The 20345-nt window shown below is 37.6% G+C and overlaps 1 protein-coding gene across 1 annotated transcript in view; it reads right to left on the bottom strand.

Annotated features, from left to right (window-relative positions):
• Positions 1-20345, bottom strand: part of LOC140003086 (uncharacterized) — a 35975-nt gene that overhangs the window by 10941 nt on the left and 4689 nt on the right. Inside the window, exons 5-12 of the mRNA XM_072041885.1 lie at positions 18159-18212; positions 11766-11873; positions 11518-11571; positions 11169-11222; positions 9883-9936; positions 3213-3266; positions 2688-2795; positions 2549-2602 (exon numbers count right to left, since the gene is read on the bottom strand). Of these exons, the coding sequence (XP_071897986.1) occupies positions 2549-2602; positions 2688-2795; positions 3213-3266; positions 9883-9936; positions 11169-11222; positions 11518-11571; positions 11766-11873; positions 18159-18212 (540 nt within the window). The remainder of the gene's footprint in view (positions 1-2548; positions 2603-2687; positions 2796-3212; positions 3267-9882; positions 9937-11168; positions 11223-11517; positions 11572-11765; positions 11874-18158; positions 18213-20345) is intronic.

The raw sequence follows: 20345 nt of genomic DNA, 5'->3' as shown, positions 1-20345 counted from the left end.
TAATAAGTGACCTTTTCAACCTGGCACAAACTCAAAAGTGCCATAACACTTCATGTACAAAATATTATTCAGTGTGTATCCTTTCCATCTCTACTTCAGAATATCATTAGATGCAAAAGCCCAGACAAATACATAATTCATGAATAAAAGGTGAAATTTTAAAGCCTCTGGAATACAGAATCAGGCATTCTCACCTGCAGTGTATTGTGCTCTACTGTAAATCTACTCTCATGCTCTTCTCCTGATAGCAAACTGCTGGGGAGGAAGGAGACCTCATCTCAACAACATTTATGTTATAAATTTTACTTACTTAAAAAAAAAAAAAAAGTTTAAGTTGCAGCAGTACATCTAAAAAAGTTCTTGCTGAGCTGACAAGAAGCCAGTGCATTTGGGATAGATAATACGCTCAGCTTCATATTTGAATTGAATGTTAAAAGGGAGATTTTGATTTTGATGATGTATTTGGAGGCTTTTGGTGACTGACGTGAGAAATGGATGTTTCTTACTGCCGAATAATGTTTTATTGGACTCTAACTTCTTACTGGGGAATGCTCTCTGGAAAGATTTTCAGTTTGTGTATATGGCATAAGAGCAAAAACTTTCAGTGTTACTGCTACCCAAAGACCTGTATCCTCTTAAGGCCATACAGGAAAAGAAACATGGGATTTCCTTCACATTTCATACACACAACCTTTCCTTTTGCCTTTAAGAATCATATCATATCTGAAATAGAGGATAGGCCCTTAACACCTAGTATCCTAAGGTAATCTTATTATCCATGTTAGCATAGTTAATCTTCAAAATAACAAAGAGTATATTTTACTAAAATTTAGTAAAATTTAATGTGATAGCACTGCTCGCAGACTGTAAGATGTCTTCAGAGCGTAACTTTATTTTTTTTCCACCTAACTTTAACAGTTTATGTTTTGTTTTGAAGTTACTTATTCCCTGTGTGTCATTCAACTGTGATAATATAGGTAAATTCTACTTCAGTGAATTTGGAGAGAAAGAGAGATAAGAACTTTTCACTAAATTGGATCACCTTTGTTTGACCTGTGAAGAAATAAAATGCTGGCCATATAGTTTGGATCTGAATTTCTACACATAATGATATCAATATTTTGTAATTCAAAATATTTTTTGAATATCATCAATATTTTGTAATTTGTGCTCACAGTGCTTTTTTTTTTTTTTTTAGTTTTGTAGAAAAATGTACTAAAATAGCAAGTGAAAATAGAAATAATGATATAATTTTATAGTATGTTATGTCATCTAAAAGCTTTCCTTGCTTTAATCATATTAATAACACATAGCAAAATATACTTGGCTAGTTTGCCATACAATGTTCAAGGCAACCTAACAAGAAGGTATTTTGTCCAAGTTTTACAGCAATTAGGTCAGTGCGTAGAAGTAATTTACAAAGCTACCAATAACTTGCCTTACAGTATAAACAGTTCTCTAAAAACATCTCAATATGCTTTTTAGGACTAACAGGTTGCTATCAAATTTATTAACCAGAAATCATATAAACTCAATTCTAGCTGAAATAACAGAAAAATTCCTCATGAAAGGTGACTTTGATTTTATCTAACAGCATGGTTAAAATTGGAGTTGCATTATTTTGCTCATAGGAACAGCCAATGCAGATAACTATTTTGTCTGATATCTTCCTATTTGATCTATACTGCTTATGTATCAGCAACGATATTTTATGAGTCTCACAGCTGCACCACTCAGTACCTTCTGCTACATTATAAAACAATGTTAATGTAAAGAGCATTAATATAAATGCTTGAGAGCATAAAGAAAACGAGAATGGCCAACAAAGTGTATGTCATTCTACTGGCATTGCTGTAAGCAAAGGGGGTTGAATCCAAGAGAAATGGGGTATCCAGCTCTAGCCAATGCTCTAGAAACCGGGAGCTTGGTTCATTCAGACTCTTTTAAATGCTTTGCTCATGAATTTTATTTCCTGGGTCTGCCACAATGAAAAACAGACTGGATGCTGCTGTTCATTTTTATAAAACTAGCATGTTTTCTTCTTAGGTAGAAGTATCTTTTTGGCCTTACTTCAGAATTAATCTTTTTCTTTCTCTAAAGAATAGATATGATCTAATCTTTTCCCTAGGAATAATGCTTTCATACACTGGCAGTCGTTAAAATCAATGGATGTATAGAATTTATCACTGTTAAGGAAACAAAATGATTTAATATATTAAGCTTTGCTGATGTGGACACTAAAGTAGATTTTTTTGATAGTAAGCTTCACTGGTTTTATTCTGAATTCTACTGCGGGGATTTCAGGAATTTGGTTTTATACTGCCTTATTTCACTCTTTAGCTGGTATAAATCAATATAGCTACCTACTGAAGTAGAGCACTAGAATGAAGGAAGTCATATGCATCAGTTTCTAACACGACAGAAGAATAGAAACTTTGTGCTAAGAACTGACTTATAAATTATTTTTTCTGTAATATACACAGACATCTTAATGATGTCCTTTAAAAGTTTCCTTTTCTGTTCTGATACTGAATGGAAAGGTACTCACCAGAGGCCCAGGAGGGCCATCCTGACCTGGTGCTCCAGGTAGACCTTGCTCTCCCTAGAGAGAACATAATATTTGTGTTACTGGAGAATATACGAGAAATACAACATTTAAAATATTATTATATGTTCAGTTTACTCACCACAGGGCCAGGAATACCTCGAAGACCTTCCGGGCCAGGTTTTCCTGCAGGTCCCTGAGGACCAACTGGACCCGTTTTTCCAGGAGCCCCTTCTGCACCAGGTTCACCCTAGAAAGAACATAAGCAAGAGGTCAGAAAGGAAAATTGGACTAAGATTGGCACAGTAGCTGCAAAGTGAGAACAAAGTTTCCTCAATCCATTTTTCAAAAGATATTCCAAAACAGTGTTCCAAAACATTTTTCTGAATGAAATTATGATAGCCTCATATAAGCAGGGGGGTTTCAGCAAAGCATGCTTATCCTTCTTTTCCACAGGGGTGAGCTAAGTTGGGCCTGTACTGGTCAGAGTCCACCATGGGCTCTGTTATGTACTGCTACTAATTCTGGATCCTAATTTGGATTTTACAGTTTACATATTATTACTTCAATAAGTTTCACACTCAGTGAATGATAAGCAACTTACTTTTCATTTATATATAATTTATATTTTCATGCTCCTACTAAAAAAATAAAATGTATGTGTTACCTTTGCACCTTTTTCACCTTGTCTGCCTTCAGCGCCAGTTGCTCCAGGAGGTCCCTGTGAAAGATAAAGACTGAGCTCATAATCTGTTTTCTAAGATATTTCTACAGTGAAAAAGGGCCATTTCCACTGTATTAATGAGTAATAAATGCTAAAAAATACCCACAAAATTATATTTCTTTCTAAAAGAATATGTATCACCTAATATCTCTGACAGGTAAGGTTAAAAACAAAGAAATATCTCGGAAAAAAATCAAAACAGGTTATAAAAGTAAAAGTATAAGAACAATGCTTCTTATACATATACAATTACAGTTTCAAATTTGCTTTGCATTGTATTATATCTATTCACTGTAATCTATCCACTGATTTCAAAAATCTTGCATTATACAATGCCCAGAATGGCACATACTTCTTTATTCTCAAAGTCAGTTATACGCCTTTTAAATGTGTTTGGAGAGCCAAAAGTTGATACATGCCTCAATATTATCCAGTAAATGTGAAAGAGAAAAAAATAAATCACATGACTAGTGGTTGTAAGGAATGAATAAAATACACAGCAAACAAGCAGTTCCTGGTAGTAGGTTTCCTGCTATTGCTCTACAAAAGCTCTATTTTACTAAGAAAGTAGAACTTGGTACTGAAGGAGGATGTAATAATGGGTTACATGTAAGTTTCAGGTGAAGGCCATAAGACAGGAGTTGCTGGACAGTAGTCCAGCAGCACTGTGTCTACCTATTGCTGATGTCACCCATCTTTAATTTTCTTAAGGTTTCAATGAAAAATAAAAAAGCATTTTTTTTTTTCTGCCAGAACATCACAGTTTAATTTTCAGGTTGGGGGATTAATACTCATAGCCTCAATTACGAAAAGAGGCAGTATCTAGAATCTAATGTACTGTTCTTAAAATGGCTCTCTTACATATACTTAGTTTAGAAAGATGCACTCAAGGTTATGGACCAAATATTTTCCTACAAGGTTAATTTTTAGCCTGGGAAATGTTTTTACTACAAATAGTTATTTCTTGCCATCCAATGAACAGCTTAAAGCAAAGGGATAGAAAAGGGACCATAATCAAACACAAAGTGATTTTCTGAATTTATAAACTAACCCTCTAAGAATAATCTATTCATTAATTCAACAGTTTGTAATGTAGAAATATTAAAAAAATGTTCTAAGCTAAGCAACAGAAAAAAAGGAAAGCCAGCTATTTCCATTTACTTAGTCCTTTTAATTTCATAATAGACAAAAAAAAAAAAAAAAAGTGAACTCAAGGCTTTGGATCTCAGTTTGATCTAATAGCTTTATTTATTTATTTATTTATTTATTTTTGGCTCAATTTAGACCAAAGCTTTTATAACCTGTTATAAATCACTGCCCACTATTATTTCCACATACCTTGAACAACTCCACCAGTTTTTCTTTCTACACATATTTCTTCTTTTTACATACGTTATTCCAGAAGAAAAATTTGCATCAACATTGTTACAATAATAAGTCTCTGATGTGTAGGTTGTGATAGGTTGGGTGGATCACAATTTGCCGTGATAATTTGAAAAACGATTATCAGGTTATAAAAAAAAAACACACAGGAATATTTTAGAAGTAGAGTGTATCTTTCTTACATGAATTAATTTACATGACCATTGTCTTTACTTCTAGGAAATTCCTTTAACTCAAGTTCACGTATCAGTTATAACCTATCTTGCCTAAGAAACTAAAAAAAAGTGTGATAGTTTGTACTTAAGAAACGTCTCTACATAATCTAGAAACGCAGCTGCAGCTTGAATTAACAGAGTTCAAAACACTGTGATCACTAAATTGCGAATACAATGAATCATGATTGCTAAACAAAGAGGGTACATTCATTATCAAACAGTGCCAGTGCTGCACCAAGCGCAAAGCAGCTAAATGAACTGCACTTTCTAACAGGCTGTGATTGCTGGCATGGCACAGATGGTGCTTCTACATTGAAACACTGCTAATTGTTATTTAATTTACCTTCCTACACTTGAGTTGTTGGAGTGTCTGGTAAATTTAAGGTGACAAAAGATCTCGATAGCAATAATTTACATCAATGCATGGCTCCCCAACCTCACCACCCAGCTACCATAGTGATTGTTACACTTTAGTTTGGATGTATTGCCTTATACAGAACTGAGAAGACAAAAGAATTTATATAAAAACAAACCTGTTCACAATTTTTGTTACTTGAACCTACTGGACATTTCTGTCTGTTCTTCCATATCTATGATTTTCATTAAAATAATTTCAACTTTTTTTTTTTTTTTTTTTATAGCTATCTGTCCTCTAACCGAAACCATGATTTCCAACACAGAAAAACATGATCACATTTCATCAGTCTGCTAAGATAGCAACCTAGTCTGCCATATTTTTAGGTATTTCATGTATTTTCAATCACAAAATGGCTTAATTTTTAAGTGGTGTGTGCATTCTGCTGAGAGAGTATGATATTATAGAACAAATATATGCAGAACTTCATAGAAATGCTTATTATTTTTTCTAAATTCTTCAACATAGTACATAAAGGGAACTAACCAAATAAGTTTCTAGTTCTCCAATTTTAGAAGTTGGTTATGGTGCAGTATTGACATCTGTTCCTTTATTGAAAGCAGGCAGTGCATGCTCCACATTAGAATAACGATGTATCTAAGACTTGAAATTCTTTAAATTCTAACTTCTTAGAGTAATATATGAACCTTAGGTGTATGTGATCTAGACATATAATTGAGTCTAATAAAATGGCCAAGCAGCTAATTACACAGCTGAATGGCCTAGCACACCGAAAGGCTGAGAGAAACGTAAGCAAAGCCTTCCTGTGTTGACTTTTATCAACTGGGTATGTTATTTGTTGTAAGAATGGATAAGAAAATGAATATTGTTTTATGGTGCCTTTTCCTCATGCTGTTTTTGTCATTTGTCAGATAGAAATCAAAGCATTCAAACTATGCTACCCATACTATGTTACCCAGTACTCTACAGCAAAACAAAAAAAGTGCGAAGAGTAGGTGCAAAGAATTAAGTTCCAGAAAAAAAAATAACAGCATCATGTTAACTGTAGAGTGATTTAGGTTTTGTGTCTACATTTCTAGACAAGCAGACATTGGATCAGGAAATATTGACCTACGGAAGCCTTTTCAGATGTTCCACTTTTCAGAGATGAGAACTCACTTATCTCCCACATTGAAAGCAGAAACTGAAAAACATTCTACCTCTCCAGAAATTCAGTCTTCATACATTGTGCTGTTGGCCAATGCTGATGCTGTTATCAGCAACAAGAATACAGCAGAGAACTCTTACTGCAATTTGTGAATTCCTTGGCTGATTCAGATTGCTCCAGGAACACAGTTAACTTTAATGCAATTTTTGCCTTCAGAGCACTTAACAACACTTTCAGAATTACCCCATCCTTCTGTGGGGCAAGTTTCAGTCTTCTTTTTTTGGCAGACAGAGAAATTCAGACAGCAATACTACAAATGCTTAACACACATAATCGGAAAACAGTTGGAAAAGGGGTTCCTAGTACCAAACCTATAATAGACTACTTGTCTGTTCAGCTTGGAAGGTAATATGCATATATGCAAATGCCTCGAGTTTTCTAGAGAATCTAGGCTGACTTCCATCAGTGGAGAACTTAAGAGATTTGATGGTGTGTCTGACTTCAATAATAATTATGGCATGCTTTTACTTCAACACTACTTTCATTCACATTCTGCAATCGGTATTCCAGTAGCTGACTATTTTTAACTAATAAAGATCAGTAAATGTTTCTGAGTACATCCCTTTTATTTTAGATCTATATCCTTTGAGGTTATATATATATATATACAAGACAACATTTTTAAACCAAAGAATATACATTTTCTCCAAATACTTCCAACATTTACTCCTGAACTTTCATTGTTAGAACTATCTCTTCTTAGAAGTTATAAACCAAGATAGAACCTACATAGAAGAAAACCTGTCTTGACTATCCAGTTAAAGCGAGGTGTGTATATATGTAGCTATATTTTTTTTCTTGTGCATTCAAAATATTGAGTAAAGCCTTTTGTTTCATTGACAAGATGCTCCTTAAAAGAATTACTATTTCGGAATTCTCCTATCATTACAGTTAATGGGAGTTTTATCGCTGAATTCAAAATCAGAGTTTAGTCAATACTAAAGTAGTTCCTGAAAGTCTGATCAAATTAAAATGTATTTTAAAATCTGTCACTATTTTGTTGCATTGATCCTCTCTTCTGTTGAACTGGAGAATATGGCCTTTTGGTTGTTAATGATAAAATCGATTTGGTTGAGTGTTTCCCTTGATGGATTTATGATCTAATTTTCTAAACAGTATGTGCACAAATCCATGGTAGATTTGCATGCACAATTGCTATAGTTACTTGCACCATAACTAGTTAGATGTATAAAACCTTCTGAACATGTATTTATCTGATTTGGTCATAGCACCTTCATTAAAATGGTGTGTCCTTCAAATCTGGATGAAAGGACACTGCCTGAGGTTTTTTTTGAAACTGATTCTACCATGCTGTTGTGAAATGAGTTCATCTGATTCGTGTCAATATGGAACAATGCTAGGGCCACAAGGTATGCTGGATGTGACCTTCTGTCTTACATACCCTTGTATAACCACAAGTCTAAGCAAAACAGAGTGGTTAATGTATACAGTTCTTGTATCTTGCAAAGGAATAGTCCAGCAATTTGTGTCAATAAGAGAACAAAGGGGTTTCAGAATAACTGCTAACTATTATGACTATTGCATGGAACATGATATCTGGCCAAGAGATTAAGGTGAAGGGGAAAGCTGAAGGATGACTAAAAGACAAAGCTTGCAGGGGACGCTGCACAAGTTTCTGACATCTGGCCAAGATGGACAAAGGAGAAGGACAAGAAAAAAAGCCTGGGAGGAAGACTACGAGCCTTCAGCACAAGAGACCCCCAGAGGGACCACCAGAGACTGATACGCATGCACCAGTAGGAGGGTTTGGATTCTGGGAACTAATTATAATAACCCTGCCTTTTCTAGAAGTAATAATGAATATGTAGTAGCCTAGGAGCATAAAAACCAGCTGCCTGATGTAACTTGTGTGTGTCTTGGTGGAGCAGAGACTCCCGGTGCACCCAGCGCTGTTTGCTTACCTCTATTCATTTAATAAATTGTAAACTTTGATTGCAATCCTATTTGGGACTTAGCCATTTATTACACTACTGATGAAAAATAATGAAGAACATTTTTTACTGTTCATTCTGCTAGCAAAGTATGAAGCCTTCAGTTATTCACTGTTTATCTCTAATATGACATCAATACCATACAGACTCTCTACAAGCTTGAAATGTTCGGGTAGTCAAGTAATGTAGAATGTGATTCTAAAAACTTCAGAATTTTCTTCAGAATACAGGAGTGAGATTACTTGGCAATATTTAGATGGAATCATAGAACAGTTTGGGTTGGAAGAGACCTCAAAGATCATATAATTCCAACCCCCCTGCCATGGGCAGGAACACCTACCACTATAGCAGGTATCTTACCGTACATTTTTCTTTTTTTTCTTCACAGTATTCATAAATTGGAATTGTGTCAAAGCCCAGGTGACAGATGCATTTGCATTTCTGAAGTGTTTTTTACCTAGCTAGAAATAGCAATATATCCTATCTACTAGGAATGAACTACTGCCTTCCATATAATAAAGTAGGAAGTTCTAATCTGATGTAGAACAAACATACTAATTGAATTATGGCTCAACTGAATATTAGCAGTTCTAGTGATAAGGTTGTTAATGCTACCAAAATAATTTATAATATTTTAAATGTTTTGCAAGCTTGTGGAGCAAATAGATTATTGTGTAAAATAGATAAAACTAATTAGGCATGTCAGTTCACTCAAGCCCATTAAATAGAGCAATTTAACACATTTTGTTAAATAGCTCTCAGCTTACATTTAATGATGCTCCCCCTATCTTTTTTTAAAGTGTAAAAACTGCATCTAATTGCTGCCTGAGAGAGATCTAAAGGTTGATACATCTACTACAGTTCTGTAAGTATAACATTATTTAGTGGTTTTGATTAACTGTATTTGTAAAGCCTGTGAAGCTTCAAAGATTTTAGAAATAATGAAATAGCTTCATAAGCTATAGAAATGTCTGCTTGTTAATTCTGCATGTGGAGGGGATGACATAGATTTGTGCAGAAGTTGTGTTCAAATTATTTTATTTCATAAGTGAAAGACACCAAAACAGGCACTTTCTTTCTGTTCTCTGCCAGCAGTCATATGTCTAAAGATGATGTCTAATATTACTCTCATTGTCACACTCCTATTAGCAAACCAGGAAAAATGCTAGTTTCTTACCCTTGCAGACACTGAATTCACTTGGGTGAAAAAAAACATGTTATTATAGACAAGTATAGACACTTCCCCATGTGTTTTTGTTCTGCTTGATGTTGGCAAATAAGGGCATTTGTGCTGATGGATATATACCTCTCGTGATTTGTCATGATCTAAATGCAGCTCTAAATGTAACAAAATTTACTTCTGACAATGCTTCTAGACCACCTTAAATTTACTTAATATTACAAGTAAACAAGTAGCTGAAGTACTCTAGAACATGTCTCAGAAAGGGAAATGTACAGGAGACAATGAGAAATGACTTACCCTCTTTCCAGGTGGACCAGGTGGGCCGGCTTCACCTGAAGGACCTGGTGGACCCTGCAGTGGAAAGTGGTAGGCTTAGTGGTAACGAAAGATAAAAGTTATAGTCCTTCTTAAATTCAACATACGTCTGCAATATGTTGATCCCCTTCAATAGACAGAAAGTCTGTTGAAGTTTATGTAGTCCATAAATATACATACAGAAATGATACTTGCTTAATCAGCAAATACTTTCTTAGGGTAGTTTTTGGAGATTTTAAAAGGTTTTGTTAGTGTACAAAATGCAACCACTCTTTTCTTTTCCTGCTTAAAACAAATCATTTCAGCCCAGAATGTGGCTGCACAGAAGTAGCATATGATCTTAGACTACTGCCTACCTCTATTAAGAAGTGTTTCTTGTGTTTTCAGGTGCTCAAGTTGCTACTTTTGCTACAGTTTTCACTAACATCTGTAAAATAAATGCCCCTATGTGGTCTTCTATTGAAAATCTTTTGTGCACTGATAAGCCATTTGCCTACTTCATTTAGGTTAACCTGTAATAATCTTTTAAATATTTTGGGGTTGCTGAACAGTTTTTTTTTCTTCATGAACACAACACTCTAAAAGTACTTATTCTTGAGTAAGACATACAGATGCTCATCCTGAAGTTTGCAGGTTAAACCCCAGTTTATAACTTAGTTGCAACCATATGTCCAATGTACTAACATTTTTCTTTCAAGCTGTACTGTATTGTACTGTATTTCCCTGATAACTAGAAATTCCAGAGCTGTTAAGAGACTTTCCAAAATGGAAGCCCTAGCTTTTTGCAACAGAAAATGAAATTCATAATGCTTTAACATAGAAATCTCCAGAAAGGTAAGAGCTTTTATGATTAATATGGGTATTACTCAGATAGCTTTAACATGAAATACAGCAGAAATTCCTAGATTTTGCTTCATTTCAACAAGTGGGCTAATGAAGACTATTTTGCTGCAGCATTACTTTCTTATGCTCAGAGTTGCTCTATTTTTAGTGCTTCTCAGCAGCTCCAGCACAAATTCTTAACACATCGTTTGTTTCTACTTCTAAAAGAAATTGACCTCTTGCTTTTGATTGTGTGTATTATATAGATACTTCTATCTCTACAAGGAAAGAATGAGATATTTTTTCAGTACGATACAAAAAAAGGAATCCATTTAGAAAATATTTTTTAAGAGCATGAATTTATAGAAACCACTGATTCAGCAAAAAGTACTTTCTTAGCGTAGGAGAGAACATGCAGCCAAAACAAAATGAATGAAACAACTCACAGGTTGACCAGGATCACCATCTTCACCCTTCTCTCCACCAACACCATCTTGACCCTACAGAAATCATGTGAAAATAAACAAAAGACAAAATTCAGACAAAATAAGTAATTTACTTTCATATATCAAGATAAGAATACAGTTTTTCTATAAGGAATTTTTCTAAGGACAGTCATTTTCAAAACTTTTTAAAGATTTCCAAACCTTTTGTTAGATTTAAGAAATATATGAACAGCCAGAACAACTGCTCTGACAAGAAAGACCTCATTCTCAAACAGAGAAGAGGTGAGAGTAACTAGAATTCAGTGAAAACTAAGACCAGGACCTAAAACTGTTCTTAAAATATACTTACAGCTGGACCAGGTTCCCCAGGGGGACCAGGATCTCCAGGAAAACCAACCGGACCCTAAATAAGTCAGGAAAAAAAAAACACACAGGAATATGTCATCCATTGAGAAGCAGACAGCAGTCAATAGAAATGTTTTGTGAAGAATATAATGAAGTTAATTCAAATGTAGAATTTAATTTGTAGCTCTGTATTTAGCAGAACTTCAGCAGTGCTTCACAATGCTTTCTGTTAAAATTATTAAGCTTACTTACTGGGTTACCCTTAGGGCCATCATCACCTGGAGGTCCTTTAGCACCTGGTGGTCCGGCTGCTCCGGGTGGACCAGCCTCACCTTTTTCTCCCCTTTCACCTTTTGGACCCTGTAGAAATCATGTGAACACAAAAAATATTGTCTAGGAATTGAATGCCTAAAAACACATTAGTGGCAAAACTGTTTTTCAGATCTGGACAATGTTATTCAATAAATGGTTTGCATGTGAATGGGAAATCAGGCCCTCAGCCTCAGATTGGAAAACCTGTGTATCTCAGGTCTGACTGCCAACATCTGCACCCAGATGTGAGTCTGAACCTATTCTGCATCAGTGAACTGTTTCCAGAGAGATAAATACGTATATAAAAGTTAATACTTTGGGAAGAACAAATAGGTACTCTTTTACGAAATCTTCACAGCTTTATTGTCTAATTGTTAGTTGTGGAGGAATCGTTAAGTGAGGCAGGACATGTGGATGTTGAGCAGTTTGGAGACAATGGGCTAGTGAAGCACCGAACTCAACTCACATGAGCCTTGGCACGTATGCAGCTGGCTGAGAGCCAATCAGGCTCAAGGACACGATGCCCTTGGGCCATCGGGAAAGTCCCTAAGGCGGGACAGGTAGCCAAAAGAAGGAGGACCAGACTGAAAAGCCCGGGAAGTGTTAACCAATCCTGAGCTTAGTTTCTGCAATATGTATGAGTTGATTATGTTCAAACTAGATAAAAGACGACTGAGCTATCCATTAGAGTTGAAGTTCACTGTTCACTCATATTGATGTGCTGGGTCTTCCTTCCGTCGGCAACAAATTGGCGCCCGAACAGGGACAATTCTGAACGGGATTTGGACACTGCTGGCAGTGATCCAGGGCCACGGTTGGACGGAATAAAGGAGAAGCCGGTCCTGCAACGCAGTCCAGGAGGTGAAAAGCACAAGAATCCCCGCACCCGCGCCGGGAAGGTGAAAAGGACGTGGAGTCCCCCGCACCCGGGAGTGGATCCCGCCGGTCGCGCGTCGCCGAGATCTGCAGGTCGGAAGGTGGAAGGGAGTCCCCGCACCCGGGATGAGCCTATTTAGGGTCCCGCCGGAAAAGCGCCGCCGAGGTCTTTGCAAAGGCTGCAATCGACGTATATAAAGGTATGAAAAGATAAGCGGCGTATTATTTGCTCAAATGCTTTTTAGAAAAGCGGAGCATTTTAGATACAGATTGTAGAAAAAGATTTGCCAGGGTTATTAGTATATGGGATAGCTAAAGGTTGTTTTACAAGTCCTGATACAGTTTTTTGAACAAACAGAGTGGCGTAAATTTGGAAATAAATTGTTTGATGATGTTAGGAACGATGTTAAGTTTACTGGGAGATTTGATGAGGCCATGGAGAATAGTGGCTAATGCATTAGCCACACATAAAGATGAACAAAGAGTTGCCGCTGCTGCAACAGAGTGGTCAGGACCACCAAGAAGGGTTAATAATGTTAATCCACAGCAAATAAATATGGAAGGAACAGATTGCCCGTTGCCACCTTCCGTTAGAACTTCTACTATTGCACAGGGGGCCTCGGGAAAATTGGAGGTGCCTGTGACAATGTCCTCTGATACAGAGGAGGAGCTTTCATTACCAGCAGCTCCAACCGCTCCAATAGAAAGTGAGGAAGGAGCAAGTGAAAGGACCAGTGCTAACTCATTTCTATCAAATATAAATCCCTTCACAACGGGGGAGCAGGGAAGAGAAGGTCTGCAGCCATCGAAGGCCTTTGCTGTTACGCCCCCTGTTGACCTGAACGTGCCTTTTGACCCAGGCCCTATTGGCCTTGAAAAGGAGCGATGGAGGCAAATAGCAAATGAGGCAGTGCGTGGAGGAAATGATGAAACGGCAGCACAGTTAACACAAGCTTTTCCGGTAGTATACTCGCCACCAGATGCACAGGGGAATGTGACCATTAATACGACAAATTTATACTGGAAACTATTAACTCAATTACGATCTACAGTAAATGATTCTGGTTTAAAGGGGGAACCTACTCGGCAAATGTTAGATTATATTTGGGGAACTAATATATTGCTCCCTGGGGACATACGTGGTATAATGAAGCTGATCCTAACACAACATCAACAGCTTCTTTTTAATGCGCATTGGCAAAGTGCTTGTCAAGAGGCAGTAGCTGTGATAAGGGCACCTGGAGATCCGTTGTATGGTGTCACGTTGGAGGAATTGATGGGACTCGGACCATATTATAGATTAGAGACACAAGCGTTGCTGGGTCCAGACAAAGCCAAAGAATCAATGAGATTGGCTCGAAGAGCCTTGGACCAAATTAGAGAGCCAGGGGGGATACCATCCTATATGGGCATCAAGCAAGGAAGGGAGGAACCATTTGGGTTGTTTATTGATCGAGTAGCAAACGCAATACAAGCGGCTGGGGTACCTGATTATCTAAAGGGCACTATTCTAAAGCAGTGTGCAATTCAAAACTGCAACCCTTCAACTCGTAGTATATTAGCTACGTTACCGGGAACTTGGACAATTGAGGAGGGTTTAGAAAGGATGGCTCAGGTACCCGTGGGTCCGCAGGCTATGTTGGTAGATGTAATAAAACAACTAGGGAATAGCATGAAAGAACAGGCACAGGTATTCAGACAGACTGCACAGCAATCGCAGAATCAAGTATTCGCTGCCCTTGCTCCTTTGCAAACGCCCGGAGGCCGTCCTACTGGCCGAGGGTCTTCACTGCAACCGCGTTGTTTTCGCTGTGGGATCACCGGACATAGGAAATGAGAGTGCAAAACGAGATCAGTGTGGTGTCATCTGTCGGTATGGTGCGTCGGGAAACAGCCAGAGCAGCAGGAAGGACCGCCCCGCGATGACACAAAAAGCGGCCTTTACCACAGCGGCCGGAACAACACCGTTTACCTCCGACCAGTCACCAGAGGGAGTCTCGGCTTGGATTTGGCAACAGCAGTAGATGTAACGCTATTGGACTCTAAACCCACCAGGGTAGGAACAGGAGTTATGGGACCGGTTACTGTCAATGGTGATCCTGTAGGAGCTTTATTGATCGGAAGATCGTCTGCTACCTTGAATGGATTACAAATATTGGTTGGACTTATAGATAAAGACTATTGTGGGGAAATACAGATTATAGTTTCTGCAATGTTTCCTCCAATGCATGTGCCACGGAATACAAAGATAGCTCAATTAATTCCGTTGCCACACCTTGCGGCATCTCTACCACCGATGGTCAATAAGGACCGAGGACTTGGAGCATTTGGCTCCACAGGAAAAATAGCGTTATTAACGCTTGGCATGCAGCAGAGACCACGACAAAAAATCACAGTATGTTTAAAGGATGAGAAACTGCAAACTGAGGCATTGTTGGACACTGGCGCAGATGTGACAATAATCAGTGCGCAAAGTTGGCCACCACATTGGCCTACATTCGAATCAAGTCTACAACAGAAAAATGACTTAACACTGACCTTAAAACAAATGGGACTCATACTTGCACCGGAAAAGGTTCAGGAGACAAGTCCCTGGAAGTTTTTGGTTTGGAAAATTACAGATTCCACCATTCAGCCTCAAAAACTTACAATCCAATCAAATATCAAAACTCTTAATGATGCTCAAAAACTGCTGGGAGATTTACAATGGATCAGGCCAGTAGTCGGGATTCCGAATGAACTGTTAAATCCCCTTCGGCCGTTATTAAAAGGAACTGATCCTGCTTCAAAAGTGACACTATCAGAAAAACAACAAGAAATACTACAACAAATCGCATCTTTGATCACAACGAGTGTCACGCATCGACGTGTATCTGACAAGCCACTTGATCTTACCATTCTATGTGGCTCAAAATGCCTGATGGGTGCCATAACACAGCAAAAAATAAAAACGGGGGAGAAGGGAGGAGAAACTGTGGTATTAGAATGGATAGCTCCTCCGTTACAACCTCGATGAACAATTCAAGAAAAAATTGCAACATTAGCAGAATTAGTAAAGAAGGGGAGGAATCAAATATTGCAAGTGGATGGGGTTCCTCCAAATATTATCTGGTTACCCATGAAGCCAGGCGATTTGGAATGGTATATACAAAACTCTGAAGAGTTACAAGCTGCACTACTACAGGATGGCGCTACTATAGTAGCAAAAACGTTACAATCAACTGCTCTGACATGGATGGAAAACCAGAGATGGATAACTAAGCCAAAACGATCGTCTATCCCACTTAAGAATGCAGTGACAGTTTTCACTGACGCAGGAAAACGTTCTGGAACTGCTGCAGTGACTTGGAAGGATGAGCATGGTTGGAAACATCAAATTTTACAAGCCCAAGATAAAGACTCATTACAGGCACTAGAACTTCTTGTAGTAGTATGGGCATTTATAAAATGGAGAGATGTTCCGTTAAATGTGGTATCCGATTCCTTATATGTAGTAGGCATAGCAAATGGTATAGAAGACTCAGCCTTGAGAGACTTAAAAAATGAACGGCTGTCAGAATTAATAATCAGTCTACAGATCGCCATAGCTCAAAGAAGTGAACTGTATGCAGTAATACACATAAGGAGTCATCAGTGGGAAGAAGGCCTGGGAGAAGGCAACGCTCGAGCGGACCGACTAGTCGCCGCAACAGCCACTGAAGCACCACTGTCACCCTTTTGCAGAGCTCGGGAGGCTCATGCTATTTTTCACCAGAACGCTAAAGGACTTGCGCGGGCTTACAAACTGTCTAGAGCTGATGCGCAGGCGACAGTAAAAGCTTGCCCAACGTGTAGTCACTACAATTCGGGTGTGGGAATCGGAATCAGAACAAACCCGAGAGGGATTAAAACCAACGAAGTGTGGCAAATGGACGTCACTCATGTCACAGCATTTGGCAGATTGAGATATCTGCATGTAACGATAGACACTTCTAGTCACATGATTTGGGCTACACCGCAGCCTGGGGAAAAAGTTCGGGATGTACGACGTCATCTTGCCAGTTGTTTTGCAGTAATGGGAGTACCACAAACCATAAAGACAGATAATGGTCCAGCCTATGTTAGTGGGCCACTTAAGCGATTTATGGAACTGTGGGACATTAAGCATATAACTGGTATTCCACATTCACCAACTGGTCAAGCTATAGTAGAAAGAGCTAATGGAACAGTTAAGCAGTATTTGGAAAAGTTTAAAGACATTACAGATATTAGAGAGAGGGTGGATAAAACCTTATTTGTTCTCAATCATTTGTGTGTATTTGGAGATGATGAGGAACCACCCGTGACACGTCACTACATTAAGTCTGAAAATGATAATAAATGTATTATGAGAGTACTGTACCGAGATACGAAAACGGGACAATGGCTGGGGCCTGCTGATGTGATTTATATGGGGCGAGGTTATGTGTGTATCTCTTCCCCTACAGGGCCAACCTGGGTGCCTAGTCGGTGTGTTAAACCAGCCATTGAAGAAAAGTCATCAAGTACGAATAACAGCAACCATGGCTGATCTAACGGCACAAGGGATTCTGGTTGCGTTATCTTTGACAATGACGGTTGGACGTAATAGTGCCATCCTAAGCAAAATCGATCCTCAAACCAATATGTGGGTCACTTGGGCAAATTAAACCAGACAAAGTTCATTTTGCCTATTCCTCGCTTCTGCGTCTGATCCTTTTGTTGATGAGTTGATTATGTTTGAAATGGTTAAGGGATCATACGCAAAAAATTGTAGTACAAGATAGTTGGTTTGAAGGTTGGTTTAAATCTGTTTTTGGGAACATGGGTGGATGGTTTTTTCTTCGTCAAAGAGGAACTTCGTTTTCTACTTACAGTTATATTGATTATAGTTGCTGCAAAATAAAAACGGGGGAATTGTGGAGGAATCGTTAAGTGAGGAAGGACATGTGAATGTTGAGCAGTTGGGAGACAATGGGCTGGTGAAGCACCGAACTCAACTCACATGAGCCTTGGCACGTATGCAGCTGGCTGAGAGCCAATCAGGCTCAAGGACACGATGCCCTTGGGCCATCGGGAAAGTCCCTAAGGCGGGACAGGTAGCCAAAAGAAGGAGGACCAGACTGAAAAGCCCGGGAAGTGTTAACCAATCCTGAGCTTAGTTTCTGCAATATGTATGAGTTGATTATGTTCAAACTAGATAAAAGACGACTGAGCTATCCATTAAAGTTGAAGTTCACTGTTCACTCATATTGATGTGCTGGGTCTTCCTTCCGTCGGCAACAGTTAGTACAAGATGTGGCTATAATTATAAGGATACAAACTGCATTTCAAGTTCTTCACTGAAAATTTAAAGACAACATACACAATTAATCTGATTAAATGCTTTCTAAAGCAAGCACTACCAGATACCTTTGTTAACCATGATACAGGTTAGTAAGACAAAATCAAAGTACTCACGGATGTTCCAGATTCTCCAGGAGGTCCAGGGTTACCAGCTTCTCCAGGTTCACCCTGTACATGTGTAAAGATAAATTAATGAGTCATCAGGTAGAATATTTCTATGAATTTATTCTGTTACTACATACTGTTGCATGCTTATTCATGTTAACAGCTTATAGGAACTGTCTTTTATTGAGACTACCTAAAGGCAGTTGTTACATGTGTTTTTGCAGAACTGGAATCTGAAATTTTTGAAAGAATCTGTCAAACTAAGCTTTTAGTGAGACAGGAAGACAAACTTTCCCTGTGGGCTTTGGAAGTTCTTCCCTTTTATTATCCCATACATTACAAATTTCCTGTTTGTCTTCTTCTTTTCTAGTCACAAAAAAGCCAAAGAAGTATATTGACTATGTATATATGTATATTTTCCCTTTAAGATATATTTTTGCCTGGAAGTAAGTCCCTACAAATAAGAAAATACTATTTGGAGATTAATTTCAATTGAGTAGAGACATTATTGCTGAAGCTACTGTTAAAATAAATAATTACATAAAGAAAATCTATTAGGATAAAGTAATAGCATAATCGTTAGTAAAACTTTTACCACAGGCCATAAAATTTTTTTTTTTTTTTTTTGAGCCAATACAAAATATTATACATGTAAAAGATTCTTTGTCATGGTTCATTTTCAAATTTAGTTATGACTGATTATTTTCTAGCTCAGTGGACTGATAAATAAACCTTTATATAAACTACTCTGTTAGTAGAATGTTTAGCTAATAGTGTCACAGATACACAAATCTGTGAAAGGATAACAGAACTTGCTTTCCAATTGTCATGGAGTGCTGCGGTAACAAATAGATTTTTATTCCAGAGGATTTTTTTCAATTTGTGGTTGTTAATAGGGGATTTTTCCCCTCATTTTCTCATTAAACTTGTGTATCCTTCATATCCTGTATGACCTGCATGCCCCTGTGACAGTTCAATTAATGCAGTGTGCATCTTTCTCATTTCTATGCAATGGAAAAGTATAAATCATAAAACATGAAATTTAAACAAACCTCATACTGTAGATACCATTTTTTTTTTTCTTATAGAAGCTAACGTCAACGTGATGACCTCACTAGGACCAAAACTTGGCCAAATGTAAATATTAAGTTAGATAAATGAAATAAGATATGACTACCCAGGTGAATTCCAGAATAAGGTAATTAACAGATTATCAGAATTTTAGGGGCAATATTAACATACCCTTTAGAAAGGACACTTCTAAAGGGTAAAGTTGCCTTTAGAAACTGTGGTATGTTTAATTAGACACACTTAATTTTACAGTGATCTTAATGAATGATCCCTCTTAGTACTTAAAATTGTTTATGTGATAAAGCATATTTTAAAATATGTCTGGTGGATGGATACTTCAGGTCAATAAGCACTGAGTATTCTTTGTAAGAAAATTCATAATCTTCATTTCCTTATTATTTTCTGAACAGTAGTTTTGCTTTCAACTGACGTAAACATCCAAGGCCCAGCTTTGCAAAGTTTTGAGCAATTTACTGGATATTTAGAATATCTTTATGTTAGGCTTTTGATATCAAATTAGAGATCAGCGTGTGCTGGTACATTCTGTTTTTCCCCTTTTTCTTAATTATAAGCAGAACAAAGAGAATAATGGCTGGGCGGAAGCTGGTTTTAGGTGGTTCTGGTTGAGTGTAAGTCTCAAAACTTCTAGACTGCTCCATGGAGGATACAGGCATTAATAATGCAAGGCTACATGCATGTTTGTGCTTCAGATTTCTTTGAACATTTAAACCTTCGTGTGTACAGCAGGTGAACAAACAAGCTAGCTAAAAATACATGGCACTAAATGTGTCAAAAAGTGTTTATAATTTGACAGAAGGGGTCTTTGTATTAATGATAAAAGATCTTCTGCTACTCCTCAACAATGACAGGAAGGATGCCAAAATATTTTTCCAATCAGCACTGCATTATATTATCTACAGTATGATATATCTCCTGAGGGGGGGCACAGGCCAAAGTATGCCGACATAATAAATAATAACAACAACAATAATAATAATACATTGGGGGAAAAAAGTATGTGGGAAGAGGAGGAAAAGGGAAAAGGCTTTGGTTTTGTTTAAAAGCGTGAACAGTCCTCCTATTGCAGTAACACAATGTGATAAAAACAAAACTCCTCCTGACAAA

The sequence above is a fragment of the Anas platyrhynchos genome, chromosome 8, assembly GCF_047663525.1.
Source record: "Anas platyrhynchos isolate ZD024472 breed Pekin duck chromosome 8, IASCAAS_PekinDuck_T2T, whole genome shotgun sequence".
In the NCBI taxonomy this organism is placed as follows: domain Eukaryota; kingdom Metazoa; phylum Chordata; class Aves; order Anseriformes; family Anatidae; genus Anas; species Anas platyrhynchos.
Note: the sequence above shows the minus strand (reverse complement) of the source record. Positions and strands in the feature narration are given on the sequence as shown.